The sequence below is a fragment of the Erythrolamprus reginae genome, chromosome 3 (genome assembly GCF_031021105.1).
Source record: "Erythrolamprus reginae isolate rEryReg1 chromosome 3, rEryReg1.hap1, whole genome shotgun sequence".
NCBI classification, from domain to species: Eukaryota; Metazoa; Chordata; class Lepidosauria; order Squamata; family Dipsadidae; genus Erythrolamprus; species Erythrolamprus reginae.
The window spans coordinates 181,062,710-181,080,149 of record NC_091952.1 but is presented as its reverse complement, the minus strand read 5'-3'; the positions used below and the strand labels follow the sequence as shown (position 1 = coordinate 181,080,149).

The 17,440-nt window shown below is 35.2% G+C and overlaps 1 protein-coding gene across 2 annotated transcripts in view; it reads right to left on the bottom strand.

Annotated features, from left to right (window-relative positions):
* Positions 1-1,889: 1,889 nt before the first annotated feature.
* The window catches only part of RANBP9 (RAN binding protein 9), a 39,783-nt gene continuing 24,232 nt past the window's right edge, over positions 1,890-17,440 (bottom strand). For both annotated transcript variants that reach the window (XM_070747349.1, XM_070747350.1), the window contains exons 5-14: positions 16,863-16,885; positions 15,636-15,820; positions 13,809-13,921; positions 12,946-13,054; positions 11,955-12,145; positions 11,031-11,178; positions 10,184-10,305; positions 7,611-7,762; positions 3,592-3,703; positions 1,890-2,854 (exon numbers count right to left, since the gene is read on the bottom strand). In XM_070747349.1, coding sequence (XP_070603450.1) covers positions 2,724-2,854; positions 3,592-3,703; positions 7,611-7,762; positions 10,184-10,305; positions 11,031-11,178; positions 11,955-12,145; positions 12,946-13,054; positions 13,809-13,921; positions 15,636-15,820; positions 16,863-16,885 — 1,286 coding nt within the window. In that variant the 3' untranslated portion in view covers positions 1,890-2,723. The remainder of the gene's footprint in view (positions 2,855-3,591; positions 3,704-7,610; positions 7,763-10,183; positions 10,306-11,030; positions 11,179-11,954; positions 12,146-12,945; positions 13,055-13,808; positions 13,922-15,635; positions 15,821-16,862; positions 16,886-17,440) is intronic.

Sequence of the window (17,440 nt, the reverse complement as noted above, 5' to 3'; positions counted from 1 at the left end):
GCTGCCCACATATCCTCAAGAGTTTTCTCCAACAACCAAAGTTCAAAAGCATCAATACTCTTCCTATCTTATTTTTCAAAAACCAAACATACTTGGGACATTAATATACACTGCTCAAAAAAATAAAAGGAACACTCCAAGAACACATCCTAGATCTGAATGAATGAAATATTCTCATTGAATACTTCGTTCTGTGCAAAGTTGAATGTGCTGACAACATGAAATTTATTGTCAGTGTTGCTTCCTAAGCAGACAGTTTGATTTCACAGATGTTTGATTTACTTGGAGTTATATTGTGTTGCTTAAGTGTTCTCTTTATTTTTTTGAGCAGTATATTTTAACTCCAGTGGTTATTGCATTCAAGGATCACCACATGATATCTTCCAATTTGAAGACTCAGTAGATTGACTTTGCAGAAACTGAAACATTGTAGCTATAATTAAGGGGGAGACTGAGTAACAAAATGGGCTGTTTAATACTGACAATGATGGCTGACTAAATCTTCACATCAATTCTGCCTATCGAAGCCTTGGGAATGTTCCGCTCTGCTGATGATGATGTACTTTTCATTAGATTTTTCTTTTTTAATTTGCTTGGAGACATACAAGACTTACACTGTCCTTTTCATTCTATGAATAGACCTGAGATAGTATGGTGGTTGTTAGTACTATGTACAAAAGAGTTGGCTTTTGCAGTACATAAACAAGGTAACAATGAATGCTTGTAGGTATTGAAGTACTATAGCCTTAAGAGGTAGTGTTGCAAATTGCCATAAGAGGGAGCCAGAAAGCATGAGTCTCCCCCTCTGTTCTTTCTGCTGATTCACTGTGACTGATGTAGTAAGCTCTCTGTGTTCAATGCTAGTTTAATGTTATTTGTAAGCTGTAATGTATGGCTGATATGTAAGACAAAGACAGGCTTGTAATATTATTGTATTGAGAAATATTGACTGATTTGAATGTGTATGACTAGACTGTTTAACTTGACTGTGTATTTCTAATGTAAACGTATCTGTCTTGTATGACTCATATCTCCTGGATATCTGTTGGAATCCCACGTTTTCCTCTGTGCATGTCCTTGATAACTCATGGGTTCTGTACACTTCTTAACAGTGTTAAATTCCTGCTACTAGTATACCTTTTTTTTATAAAGCAAGAACATAATATAGGTAACACAATCTTGCTCAAGTGGGGCCTTAATCCATAATTTTCAGCAGGAGTTAATGTTGCCCATGAGCCATGCCAACAAACCTGTCAGGTCAGAAAAGCAAATGGTTAAGAGCATGGTACTGTGAGGCCAAAAGGCTTTACCAAACAAAAGCATCAACAGTTGTTTATAAAGTTGGACCGTTTTTGCCCAATATAAATTCTTTACTGAATAATTCAGGAACGTTTCTTTGCCACTGCATTAAGAAGCACAGATAGATTACTACAGTACAGGATCTATTCTGGTGAAAGCAGAAAGTTTTCCTAGCTTAATCTGAAGGAATTATTAACACTGCTATTTTCATTCCCTTCAGACAAAGAAATGAAGCAAATGCATGCATTTGGATTCTTTTCTATTATAGGATAAGGTTAGGTTTTATATAACATCCAAGCTTGCTATCTTTTAATGTCAAACTTGAAACAAATGTTAACTGTTATGTAGACGCCCTGCTGCATAAAGTATAGGATAAGTATAGGGCCACAATAATTCAGGGCAGTTACTTTAGTGTTATCAGCCTTAGATCATAACATGATTTTGATCTAGGATATGTTACTTGATGTAGCAATAATATTTTAAAGGTGAAAGATTTAATGATCTGAAGAGAAACCAGAGTATTAAAATATTTAAATTTAAATATTTAAATTTTATCTACTTGAATCCCAAATACAACACAAGCAGAAAAATAAGGTAGCAATCCTACCATATGTAAGTATTTAATGGCTGATTAATTATGGTATCACTACATTTTATTGCAATAGAGTACTCATTTAAGCACTTTTTAAAATGCAGGGTGTACAAAGATTAAATTAAGACTGAAATTGACTAAATATTTGGTTTTTATATAAATAGGCCATAACCACACTGTGTTGACATGTAATACTGTTATAATACAACAGTTAAACAGGTGAGTCTACAACATAAGTTGTTTGCAGTTAAACAGGAAACAGCTGAAACGACCATGTTAAAACAAAAACCACTAGGAAACAGGTTGAGATTGTAAGTAGCAACAAACATATTCACTCAGCTCCTGAGTATTTCAAGTTTTACAGTACACATTAAAAATATTTCTTCCCATCAATACTATACAGCCAAACTGTCAGGTACATACGCAGTTTGCAAATTACATTTGATTGATCTATGTAATGAGGGTGAAAGTTGGCAAATTATCCTGCTTGAAGTTTACATCACCCACATACTAACACATCCACAACATTATCTATTTTGCCCTGCCCTCCAGGAGGAAGGCAGAACTTTTTGGTTTGTTTGTAACAATTCAAAGGTTTTTCAATCTGATGTTACTGATGATATTTAACTCTGGTTAAAGATGGAAAATATCTCCTAACAGTAGTTTAGAAAATCATTTGCATCATGCTGTAAACTAGGAAGCAATGTAAAGCAACAGACCTGTCCTTAGTACATCATTAAAAAAAAATCCAAACTCTCAATTGGCAGAGCTGGTCTACTTTCATGTTGAATATATGCCACATTATACACCATGGACACCTTCAGATGCATAGCTAGTGTAGATAATCTTCCACTGTGGCAAATGCACAGGATCCAATTCCTGATCGGGCCATCAGACCTAGACACTGTGAAGCCTGTCCCATTGCGAGGGCAAGAGGAGGTTGCTTTGGTAGATTGTGTGTCTCTGAAAAAATTCAACAATGCACTATTTTAACTTGTTTTACTTCTCAAAAGTTATTTCCACTAATATTTCTACCCAGCTCAAAATTACTGGAATTGGATTGTTAATTCCATACTAAGTAATAGTTTAATTCACTCTGCAGGCCATGTCAAGTCATAAAATGTTAATGCCTCCAATATTTACTGAATATTAATAAACTCTTGATAGAAAGTTTTGACGTTGGTGAAAGAGAAGGCCCATTAGTATCCTCTCAGCTAGTAATGCAAAGGTGCTCAGCCTGGGTGACAGTACCTCAATGTCAAGACTGCTTATGGAATGATAGTAATTATTTTAGGTGTAATAGAACAATCCTTTGTTTCTAAGCTGAAAGGCCATTATATTTTATATTTCCCTATGACCAGCGGAATGAAGAAGGAGTAAGAGTGGGGGAGAGTAGGGGTGTACATTGAGGTGAGTGAGTGAAATGGCTCTCCTGCTTTGGCTGCTAACAAGCCTCTGGATGGAATTGCTTTTTTGTATGAGACATCATGAGTTTGATAATAAATGGCAGACCCAATGGAATGGGTCTGTAGTAGTAAACCTTTAGTGGTTTACAGTACAAGAATTATTTTTTATAGTCATACCTCTAAGAAAGTAACAGAAATTCCAGAATTTCCTTCAATAGTCAAGTAATCTGTTTCCTCTGTGCTTAACATACCTTTGTACAAATTTGTATAAAGAAGGAAACTTAACAGGCTTACCTAGTATTGCGCTGTTGAGAACCGAACATACAGGCTCTCTCTGAATGGGGTCCAGCTGATTTCCAACTGGACTATTCCATGGATCAGAATATGCAAGTAAACTGAATGCATCCTGTTGAGGAAACAAATCTTAGAAATTAGCGTCTGGATAGCCATTTATTCTAGATGTTTCCACTTAAGATTACTGCATAAAGCAGGAAAATAGACTTCGTGACTTAAATGACCCCTCCCAAGTCTTAATGATTTGTGTCATTATGCCTATGGAGAGGGGCGGCATACAAATCTAATAAATTATTAACTGCCACTTGTAGGGTTCCTGCTTGGGCAGGGGGTTGAACTCGATGGCCTTCATGGTCCCTTTCAACTCTAACAATAAATAATAATTATTATTACGACATTTATATTGTTCTTCCTACAGAAATAAACTAAAGCTATTTTCAGTATTAGTTTTTACCTTGCTCAGATCAAATTTAAATCTTTTATCAGATGCATCATAACATTTCTTAAAATGTACATTGAAGTATTTGTACCCCCTTTAATATCATCAACAGGTATCACTTCTGTAGAATAATAAAATAATAGTTTCTAATATTAAACCTCATTAAAGACTGAAAACATGCTGATTAAGAGCAAAGGAGGAAAACTGCCTATAAAAGGCAAATGTTTTATTTAATTCCTCACAACCAATTTTTATAGGACAAATTTGACTGCACTCCTCTCAATACAATTCAATCTTCCAATCACTTATGCAAAAGGAAAAGTCACCACAATTTCATGCTATCTATATTTTCAGTACCAAGAGAAGAGAATTTAGGTAGCTCAGGGTTGCACTGGGGAATCTTTGGGTCTCTCTGAGCTTTGTTGTTTGATTGCAGACATTTCATTACCAAAGAAGGTAGAACCATCAGTTTTATTAGGTGTGAGATTTGCTCCCTGTTTATAGCTTGCTTTGCCAGTTTTAGTGGGGGTATGGTTTTCTCCTTGGAAGGAGTAATGCAGTGGCCTAGAGGTGGAGCACGCGCCTCACAATCAGGAGGCTGTGAGTTCAATCCTAGGTATAGGCAGGTATTTCTCTCTCTGGGCACAATGAGGATACATCTGCTGAACAAAACTCTGCATTGACCACAGGAAGGGTATATGGATCATAAACACTCTACTTGTTCCATTCAGTTGCCCAAACTCCACCATGCAAGGGATGATGGGATTGTTAAAAGGAGATGATGACCTTTTTCCCCTTAGTAGTTCCTTGATTATTGAATTGTTTTCTGCTTGATTGTTTCCCTTAATTAATCCTTTATTTATTTATTTAATTAGATTTGTATGCCGCCCCTCTCCGAAGACTCGGGGCAGCTCACAACAATAATAAAAGCAATAAAACAGTGGAACAAATCTAATATTAAAAGAAAAAATATATAAAACCCCAACAATTAAAACCATACCACACATACATACCATACATAAAATATAAAAGCCTGGGGGAAGTGTCTTAGTTCCCCCATGCCTGGCGATATAGGTGGGTCTTGAGTAATTTGCGAAAGACAAAAATGTTGGCTGCTGGAGAGGATATTTTGTGGTCTTTTTGTTTTCTTCCTAACATTTGTATTGTGTCTTTTGAATAGCATGTAAATGTGATTCATTTCTATGGGGCTACTATGGGTCTACTGATGGCTGATTTGTCTCAATGCCAAGCTTCCAGATTTCTGGATTTAGTTTTGTCTAGGATTCAAGAGAGATAGTAAAAAAGCTAAGAAAGAAAAAAAAGGAGGAAACTGAACACATTCTTCTCTAGCAGCCAAACACCTGGATAAACAGGGATAAACACCAGTCAAGCAATCAGGCAAAATATGGTATCCTAATCTAGGAACTATTGAGAAGAAAGCCACACCACCACCAGGAAAAGCCACTTTCCTATATATTAAAGCCAGTTTCCTATATATAGACCTTTAAAGCCCTACATGGCATTGGACCAGAATACCTCCGGAACCGCCTGCTACCGCACGAATCCCAGCGGCCGATAAGGTCCCACAGAGTTGGCCTTCTCCGGGTCCCGTCGACTAAACAATCTCGTCTGGCGGGCCCCATGGGAAGAGCCTTCTCTGTGGTAGCCCCGCCCTCCCTGGAATCAACTCCCCCCAGAGATTAGAACTGCTCCCACCCTCGTCTTCCGTAAACTACTTAAGACCCACTTATACCGCCAGGCATGGGGGATTTGAGACACCTTTCCCCCAGGCTTATTATAATTTATGTTTGGTATGTATGTGCTGTTTGGTTTTTAATTATGGTAGGGATTTTAGTTTTTTCTTAATATTAGATTTGTGCCTGTATAATATTGTTTTTTATCGTTTGTTGTGAGCCACCCCAAGTCTTCGGAGAGGAGTGGCATACAAATCTAATACCGTATATACTCGAGTATAAGCCGAGTTTTTTAGCCCCAAAAATGGGCTGAAAAACACAGCCTCGGCTTATACTCGGGTCATTGACAAAGTCACCACACGAGGGCGCCATTGCTTGAGCCAGAGCGAGGAGGCACCAGCTTTTGTCCCCTCTCGCACGCTGTAGTTCCTCTCCCTAGCTCAAGCAAATGAGGCAGCCATTTGCTCCAACCGAGAGGGGAAAAAAGCAATGGTGAGTAACTATTCCTTGCTCTCTTTGCATTGCCCTTAATCGGATTAAAAAGGCCCCCTGCTGTCAGATTCTCCTCCCCCTCCTTTGAAAGGATTTAAACTGTTTAAAAAATGGTATTTTGTGGTAGTTGCTGCCCTTGCTTGGATAGGATCTAATAATGTGTTATGAGGCAGAGCTAGACAGGAATTCTTTTTCTATCTGTCTATCTATCTATTTTTCTATCTATCTATTTTTCTATCTATCTATCTATCTGTATCTATTTCTTTCTATCTATCTATCTATCTATCTATCTATCTATCTATCTATCTATCTATTTTTCTATCTGTCTGTCTGTCTATCTATCTTTCTATCTATATCTATCTGTCTATCTGTCTATCTGTCTGTCTATCTATCTATCTATCTATCTATCTATCTATCTATCATCTATCAATCTATCTGTATCTATTTCTATCTATCTATTTTTCTATCTAACTATTTTTCTATCTATCTATCTATCTATCTATCTGTATCTATTTCTATCTATCTATCTTTCTGTCTGTCTGTCTGTCTATCTATCTTTCTATCTATATCTATCTATCTATCTGTATCTATTTCTATCTATCTATCTATCTATCTATCTATCTATCTATCTATCTATCTATCTATCTATCTATCTATCTATTTGGTTTTCTATGCTGATAACCTCACAGCAGCTAATGCTGAAGCTCTTCTTTGGATACACTTATTTATTTGTTTGTTTGTTTGTTTATTTATTTAATTGGATTTGTATGCAATCCCTCTCCAAGGACTCAGGGTGGCTCACAGCATATATAAAAACAGAACAATAATGTAAATCCAATTAATGATGAGAAGGAATCCAGTTTTGAAGGATTTTAACTCTTAGGTTTTAGCTTTGTTCCTGATCGAGCTACTTTTTTTACTTTTTAATTTATTGTTAATATTGTTAATTTGTTTACCCTCTTTTAAATTTACAGAGCTAGTTTACTGGTTTTCTTTAAAATAAATATTCTAAAACATGTCTCAATTAATGTAATTTTATTGTTTTCCATTTTTATAAGTTACCAGTAGCCACTGCATTTTCTAACCTCGGCTTATACTCGGGTCAATACGTTTTCCCAGTTTTTGTGGCAAAAATTGGTGCCTCGGCTTATACTCGGGTCGGCTTATACTCGAGTATATACGGTAAATTATTATTATTATTATTATTATTATTATTATTATTATTATTATTATTATTATTATTATTATTATAAGTAGGGTGCAACCCCATACTTATTTGCATTGATGATGTTAACTAGCTGGCTAATGAAATATCTACAAGCAAACTACAATTTTCCTTTATAAAATGGAGAAGAATCTAAACCCAATTTCTATATAAAGGTGACATAACTTACTTTGAGCATTTTCTTATTTTGTGAGTTTTTGCCACACTCCCTCCTTAGTTGTTCACTCATAGCTTGCAATTCTCTGCCAAAGTGAATCATTCTTTCGATGGCTGCTTGGCTGCCACCACATAGTTGGCGTCTTAACTGACTGGAGTCCACCTCTTTAAGAATAACAAAGTAGCAATCAGATAATGATGAAAGCAACGCAGGTATGGGACATGTTCAAATTTAAATCAGTATTTATGTATCTAGTATATACACTATTTATATGATCGCTGTACATTATGATAACAATGATTACTGCTTCTCCCTCTCCTTTCCTTCCTCTCCCTCTCCCAACCATCTCAGACAAATATGAGAACTTCTCACTAATTATATTCCTACAATGTAAATTGGTCTGGGTGGCTAGTCTAAAAACATTTAGAGATGTCAGTTGGGGATTTGTCTGTGTCTCTCTAGTCTACATCCAAAACTTTCACCACTATGCTATACTACCCTCACAGGAAACTTTGTATGACAAATCAATTAAAAAAAATCTGAAGGACGAAAATGCCAGGAAAAAAAGTTTTTACTGCTTTTCTGAAATCACCAAGGAATACAAACACTAACCAATACTTTGAAAAACAGTTCTATGAAGCTGAGAACAAAGCCAAAAACTCTGGCAATCTGAAGATCCTCTGCTTCTCTGCAATATATATACATGAGGTTTTGGGTTATTTTTGGTGGCTTGGGGAGAAGGGAAGAGGTTAAGGAATAAAATAGCTTCCTTGAACCTGAACAACAAAGGCTTATATTATTCTATCCCTTTATAAAATAAAGAGAATTGGGGGAATTTGGGAAATCCTTCAGACAAACAAAACCGCTGTTTTAAGCCTCTTATTAGGCTCATTTCAGTCCTTGTGTGAAAAATGCATGTGGCCTTTTTTTCTGGTTGCAAATGTTGCTCAACAATATAGCCTCTGAGTATCTGCTTGTATCTGTTCACAGCTTTTTATTATATACAGTGGTACCTCTACTTAAGAACTTAATTCGTTCCGTGACCAGGTTCTTAAGTAGAAATGTTCTTAAGTAGAAGCATTTTTTCCCATAGGAATCAATGTAAAAGCAAATAATGCGTACAAACCCATTAGGAAAGAAATAAAAGCTCGGAATTTGGGTGGGAGGAGGAGGAGGAAGAAGAGGAGGAGAGTCGCTGCCGAAGGAAGAAGGTGAGGGGAGGGGAATCAAAAAAATCTAAAACTCTGAGGAGGCAAGGAGGAGCACATGCCTCCAATACAGCCGGCGCGAGGCTGCCTCTCATACACTTGCTGCTTGCTGCCGCTACCTGCAGCCCCTTCCTTCCCATGCTGAAGGACTCCCCTCTCCTCTCGCTCGCTCGCTTTGTAGCCGGCGCCTTTCCTTCGCTGTGGTGACTCCTCGGCTACCCAGAGCGAAGGGAGCATTTCTTTTCTCTGGGCACTGGCAGAGGTTTATTCCCTCTCTAAGCGCCCAGAGAAAGGAAAATGCTTTGTTCTCTCTGGACTGCCAAAGCCTCCTTAGGTGTCACCAAAAGGCTCCTCTGGCAGCCCAGGTGGCTGGGATTAAAGGGGGAATGGCAGGAAACTGGCTGGGCCTTCGTACCACTCTCAAATTCCCTGGGAAATTTTTCCCGACTCCGGTTCTGAAGTAGAAAATGGTTCTTAAGTAGAGGCAAAAAAATCTTGAACACCTGGTTCTTATCTAGAAAAGTTCTTAAGTAGAGACGTTCTTAAGTAGAGGTACCACTGTATATATATAATTCTCACCTCTGAAAATCCAACTGATCAGTCACATAATTATTTCTAGTATTTCTACAACATATCAAATCTGTATCTCAAATAGTAAGACAAAGCATATAAAAATTTTAGGCAGTCACCAAAATTACTAAAACCCTTCCTCACATCCTGTTCTGTGGACTGTAATAGTTCTTTTTCTAAAACATTTGAAGAAGGGTCTTCAAATGTTCAGGGTCTATGTCATTTCATTTCACATCAGCTGTTTGACAAGAAAATTATGTGGCTGACGCTAAGAAATGCTATTCAACCAGGAAGAATCAAATAATGGCATGAAGAAGCATATCAAGAAGCATCAATCTACTAAGCACATCTGAGTCTCCATTTTGAGCACTTGTCTAATCAAACACAACACAAATGGAGCTTATTCCCATTTTAATAGTCCGAGTCCATCAGTACTCTGCAGCTTAGCTGAGTCATGACACTGACCCAGGTAAGGAATCCAACAAAACTAATGCTAATTCAAATATTTTAATATATATATATACTCAGGGAAAGGTGGCCTGTATCCTCCAGGCATTTCAGACCTATTCAGTATGAACATGGACAAAACACTTGAGGACAAAATATACTATGATATTATGCTGTATATATGAGGTATACTTTGCTGTATATATGAGGTATACTTTGCATAAAATATTTTCATGATAATGTTAAATATATAAACTGATACAAGAGTTAAGTATCCTTATCATTTGGAAATCATTGCAAATAACAGTAATAAAAAACATTCTTTGCAAAGGTATATAAATAAAAATAATAATTGCAGACCCATTTCTGTGTCACATTCTTCCATTTCATGATCATGTTTAGAACTACCATTTAAAAAACCATTAGATGATGTCTCTGCAACGCCATTAGAGTAGTGATCTGTTTCCATGTCTACATCATTGCTGTGAAGAAAGTTATGGATAAATTTTAGAATTAGATTTCATTTATAAATCACATTGTAATCTACAACCTTGATATGGCAGGATACCACCATTATTTTACTATATATCCACATTATAGTTAAATTCTATTTTGAGCAGACGATGTAGCCCATGGATGGGAATCTGCTGCCTCCAGGTTTTGCTGAGCTATAGACTCCCATCATCTCGCAGTTCTTGACTCTTTCAATAAAACCTATGCTAGAGTAACACATCTCTTTTCTTACCCTGTGCCAAGATGAACATGCCAATAGGAAAAATCTTGCAGCTCAACATGGTGTTAAATGCATTGTAGAAAAATTCTTTAAAAAATGATAAAATATAAAAAATAGCCCTAGCTCTAAATTTTAGTGAGATCAAATGAACCCACGGGCTTTCTTGCTGCTCTCCTTTGCAATCTGGAAGTTGGCAGTCAGTCTATGCATGCATGATGGGGGACGGAGTTCTTGTCATAATACTTAACCAATTACACATGTCCTTGACATACACGCATGAGAATTGATACCAGGCTACTATCAACCCAATTCTCAGTGGCAGCCCACTTCCATCTCACCAGAGTGACAGAGGAATACTGGCATGTGGGTGAGGAGAATAAGAAGAGTGGAATAGTGTACAATAAAGGAGAGTAGGAAAGAAACACAACAGCTGAGCGAAAAAGAATAGAACTAGACAGAATAACATTTATGCACCTGGAATAGTTGTTGATCTGTTGGGATCTTGATACATTTATATTGTTGAGTTCTGGTACGTTTAAACTGGTAGACTGATGTTTACTGTGACAATATGACTGATGAACTTTGTTTGATATCACTCCATTACTGCAGCTATTTTCAAAACCTAAAAAAAGGCGAAGGAATCAAATATTTCAAATTAATAGAATGTGTTCTTACATGATTACAGTATATGTAACTCATGTAGCTTTTATGCATTAACTAATATAAGCTACATGGACATACCTACTCTGTAATCACATAAGAATACATCTTATGCATCAAGTAATATAGAGAGTAAGCTAATTTAAAATAAATCCTGGTTCTTGCCTCAAAATACCTAAAAATCAGTCCTGCTCAAAGGATAGTTCTTCCCCAGAATGTAGTACCGTAAACAGTCCGTGTGGACAAACATGGTATAAGAGTACAGAGGAAACTTCCCTTCTTCTAGGTACACATGTCATGACACAAATTTCTGAGGGATCTTTATTTCCACAATGAAGGGAATGGTAACATCTATAGCAGTTTGTTGAGTGTGTCTTCTTTCTCTTTTTCTTCCTGTCCTATTTCTTTCTTTTTTTTTCCAAATTTTCAGAATATCAATTATTTTTTATTAAATCAAATATTACTGAAAACAAATGACATCACACAAAGCAAGAACTCCTCTAGTTTAAACTCGATCATATTATGGAAACTGTTCAAAGAAGTGCAACCTGCAGTGGGGACAGAGTATTAGGAAACAGCTGGTAACCCATGAAGTAAGTACTGGCAAAACAGTTTCTCCTATTTGACATTTTAGGCCAGGATGCACAAAAACAAACTATTCCATGTACTAAGTGACAAATTAGTCTAAAAAATTCTGAAGTAGATAAGGAAATGGCATGTTGTCTTCTTCAAACTCACCAGAACAGTGTGTACTACTTCCTTTGCCCGTTGATAGACTATGGATATTCATTCCATGGCTGGGGCTCATACTAGGACTACTAAATGATCGTGGACTAACAGGATAGCTATCTTGAGATTTTGGACTGTGGCCTCCTAGACACCGTACTTCGCTGTCTGTACCATTGACCATTTCTATAAACTGACGTACCCTGGAAAACATGAAGAGGTTATTTATGAAGAATAAACAATAATTTTAAAAACCAAGTTTGAGGTATTGGCAGTACAGATTTGTATAATGGGGCTTACTGCTATGTTATACAAATGATAGACAATTATGCATCTATTTAATTAGGTAACTGTCTAAATTGGTGTATTAAAATAATGAAATAATAAAGGAAGAAATCTTCCTTTCCCACAAAAATCTGCACATTAGAAAATTAAGCAATGACAACATGCCTATCCAGAAATACATTCCATTCAATCAAATCTGTTTTGCTTCTTGGGGGAGTAACTATTACAAGGAGATTCTTTTACTTTTGGGGATTTAAAAGAAAAACATTTTGTCAAGAAAAAAGCCTTGAAATGGTGGGACACAACTCTGTAGGAAAAACAATGAATTGCAGCACTGAAATTATCTATGACAATAGACACGTAGGAATCAAGACTCAAATAAATGAATGGTTATTGGCATATTTCACCAATATTGGGTGTTAGGAGAGTCTATCTTCATTTAATCAACATAACCAGAAATGTTTTGTTAAATTTTAACCTAGTTTTTAATTGTTTTAATCTTGCTTTTAATTCTTCTAATTTTTAATTTTGAGATTAAAAAATAAGGCAAAGTTTGGAGCCATTACTTTGTTATTCATTCGGTGAACGTAACTACATAAATTCCTAGATGATCAGTAAACTAATTTGCTGCAATAGGAGCTTAGAAACCATAAAATGGACACCCAGAAAATCTCCCAGACTATTTATTTACAAATACCTGCATTACATAAAGACTCACTTCAAAGCAAATAAAAGATTAGGATTTCTTTCTAATAGACTTGGATACAACTGCTGTGTTGTTTCAATGGCCTCTCCCATTCTTCCTGCTAGGACCAGTTTCTGAATTCCTATTAGTAGAAATAAAAGTACAAGTTTAAAAATGTATTTCAGGATCAGTTTAAGCAAGAAATACTTCTGGATCTCTCCTCTCCAGTGTTGGAAAGAGTCTGCATTTCCTTCTTTGTTATGACAAAATTGATATATTCTTTGGGCCTCCACAAATTTCTTTCTAATCTTGTTTTGCTAAAGTTGATGAATTACATTTAACTTTAATCAAATGACTAGGATCGAAAATTAATAATTGAACTAAAAGGATTTGACAATAGTTTATTTTTAATCTGCCTTAGTTCTAATAGTGTTGTCAAATATATAAAATATTCCAGATAGCTTTGATCGTAATTATAAGCTATATATCTATTAGTGTCTTGACAATGTATACAGATTGTTTTAAACTGTAAATTGATATTCACTAATAATAAAGCATGTAAGCATTACTTCATAGGAAATGTACAAAAGAAATTTGTAGATGTTAGTTTTTTTTATCAGTTTGTTTATTCAGCTGTTTTTATAAACACATAATTTAAATATGAAAAAATGAAATTAAGCAAATAACCATTATTTTTATTAGGTAACAATCCCATTAATTGTTTTGTGCATAACCAATTTCTGACAAACAAAATTATGCCTCTATTGATTATTCAAATATTTAAAAGAGTGATCAATATAATATCTGAAATCCAAAGGTCACTTAATAAGAAGCATTTCTGTATCTGAATATTTAAATTATTTTAGACTTAACATCGCAGCACTATTCAAGCTTACTTTGTCTATTTTTAATGGAAGCTAATTCTTCTAGTACAGTCTGGTCAGTAGATCTAGCAAATGCCTCTGCTGTTGCACAGTATCCATGATGTACCAAATAAGATGAAACCATTCTGTAAAAGAAAGTTAATACAAAATATAGCATAGAGGCAGCTTTACCATTTAATCCTGTTGATTAGCCGATTTATTTACAAGTATTTCTTTTCCTTGAAGATTCACTTCAATACAAACTTTTTTCAGTAGTTTATGTAAATTTACTTTGAATGAAATGCTACATTTATTCTAATATACACTGCTAAAAGAAAATATGACATTATAATGACATATAAAAAAGAACATAATGATATGTATTTACAAGTTATATGTATTTAATTTCTCAATTTAAAACTGGATACATATGTATATTTAAATACATATGCATATTCAATTCATTACCAGGTGGAACCTAATAGTTTAAACAGAAGTGTCAAAGATAACAAAGACTACAAAATGGAATTACACAGAATGGAGAAATTGTTTAGCATGTGGTAGAAGCATTAACATAGTGATGTGTAACACAGGTAATAATGTGCATGCAAAGAGTATTATTTGTCCTAGACAAAGTAGTTTAGGATATTAAAGGACAAATGTTATCTGTATTCTCTATCCATCAAATTTATCCAAATGTGTCCACATGACTCTTGATTCAAAAACATACTATTAGTTACAAATGGTTTTGAATGAAAATCAGCAACAGTATTAACAGGCATGTGTTAATTTAGCTTTCACTGAAAAATATACACAACTTTCCACCCTCATTCAAGCAGAATCAAACCTGTAGTACACTGTTCATAAAATAATTAAGAGGAAATAATTTCATTCATCTTCCCATTAAATTATCAGAACGGTATCTACTTAATCCACTTCAGTGATAACAATTCACAATAACATGGAATACCCTATCATGGTCGTGGAGAATCCATAATGACAGAATTGACAAACAGGGCTCTCTGCTTAATTTGCATGATATGATATGATATGAATTAAGGCATGTACAGTTGGAAGTAGTGATTAATCTAACTCAATAATATCTAATTATCCTCTCCTGGTATGTGCTGCATAGTCCATTGAAAATATCAATATGAAGCATGCAAAGCTTAAAAGAGCAGCACTTAAACTTTTTGCCAAGCAATGTAGATTTTACCAACTACTTTTGCATTTTACAGGTAACTTTTAAAGTTGAAGTTAGCGCGCATACAATAAATCTAACATTTCCAAACACAAAAAAGATTCAAAGTGTTCTCATAAAATAGACTTTTTAAATTAAATGCAATAGAACAAATATGGACCTGAAATCAATGCAGCCACCGTTACAGTAATCAGATAATGAGAGTTGTGCAATGCTTCCCATGAAGATGGGAAAAGTGCTTTGCAAGCAGTATGCACATGTGTGTTTGTGAGATGTACCATCGGTCTAAAACTCTTTAAAACAACAATGTCTTTTTCCAGGATCACATGGCTTTCCTCACAGCAGCCCTTAAAAACATTTAAGAAACTCTGTAGTACCCTTTTCCCTTCAAATCTAAAGTGCTGCACAGCCCTACCACATACAAAAAATGAGTAGCATTTATTCAAAGGAGTTAAATGCATGGTTTTTACATGGACATAACCACATCGGATAAAATTACCCTCTCAGGAATAAAAATCATATTCGCATGTCTTATTTCACTGCACAAATGTACAAGAAATATAGAACAAGATTTGCAGGACCGAAACAGACCAGTTTTAAAATTTCCCAAATTTGAATAGGAATTTAAACAGACACTCATTATAATCTGCAAATCATACTTTTGGATCATCGTCTGCCATTCTCCTTCCCGGTCTCCTATAGGGAATCTGTCAATCTGAGCCTGCGTTTTGGTTCTCCATTCACGCATATAATCTTCAATGTCAAATACAAATGGATGTTGTCCAAAATTAGCATCCACTACTTCTCCAGGTGTTTGAAGTCCAACTGTGGGGTATAGATTTGGCTGCAAGAGATAATTACAATATAAAATTTAATCGTACAAGATGCAAATAATTGGAAGTTAGCATTAAAACCATATAATTAAGGTAATAACTTCTGCATGCTCCATTAACAGAAAAATTAAGTAGTTAATGTTTGAGTTTCAAGGATATTTAAGAAATCTTCAGGAGGAAAAATTTCACTCAGTGAAACTTTCAGAGTTCTTGCCAATCAAGATAGGCAATAGAGAATTGATAATCCTATGAATTGAAGCAGCACCTAGGTTTCAAGGTCTGAAGATGGCCTGTATCTCCAGGAATAAAAAATTATAAAAACAAAAAATAAAATTTGTAATGAACACGTTAATAAAACAAACATTCTAAAATAGTGTACTGCTTTTTGGGGGTGGCGGGATGGGAGTTAATGTGATGGACAATATTTTTCAAATCTACCAGAACAAAAAACCTAAAATCAATACTTTCTCATAACATGATCTAGATGTTATAGCACCATTTCTCAATCTGTATGTTCTCTAAAAATGTGGACTTCCCATAAGGAACAGCAGTGTTAGTGCTCATAATTTTGGAAGCAAAATTCCATCCCTCTTGAGGAAATTCAATTTGGGGAAGGCCAGAATTGGTATTTAGCTAATGCAATACTTTTACCTCATTATTGTGCATAATAACTAGCTATTGTTGCCTAGAGATTTCAGCACAAAATTTCCTCGTCAATACTTTTTATATGTATGAAGATGCCAAAACCTAATCAGAGATTTTCTATATGCAAAGGACATGCTCTACTGCTAAACTTAAAATTCTATATTTGCAAATCATCCAGATAAAACATCAAACATTAGAAATACATAATTCCAAATGGTAATCATAATTGCTTAGAATCTTCTGTCATTATTATAAACAAATGGTTATTAAGCAATTTTTATATTTTTAAAATGCACTTTGCTTTTATGATTAAAAAAAAATAGAACTAACTAAAAAAATGCATATTATGTAAGCAAGGAAAATGCTCTTCAGACACAGATATTTTATACTTTAATACAATGATCTTACCGGCAAGTCTGTAAAAGCAATACCTGTAATCAAGAAATATTTAATTAAAATCATATAATAGTTCTGTATAAAACCAGAACTAAAGAAGAAAAGTAATAGACAGTGGAGCAATAGTGAAGCAACCTTTGAGTTCACCCATCTCCCGGCATATCCAGACCTGCTGGTATAACCAGGTCTTAACTATTCCACTTATGATACGAAATATATTATTCACATTTTCAAAGTAATTGCAATAAACCTAACCAAGGACGTTTCTCCAATGCTTTGTTCAAGTTTAAACAAATACTGTATTAGTTAAATGATATTATGACTAATAAATGCTTTGTTACCAAATTCAGTGGTAAAATAACTGCTGTCTCTTACGTAGCATTCCAGCTAACGTTTTCTGCTATTGCAGAAATGTAATTCTCATGTGTGTGTGTGTCTGTCTGCCTGCCTGCCTGCCTGCCTACGTACCTACCTATCTGATTTTTATGCCGCCCTTCTCCTTAGGCTCAGGGCAGCTTACACAATGTCAGCAATAGCACTTTTTAACAGAGCCAGCATCGTGCCCCCACAATCCGGTTCCTCATTTTAAC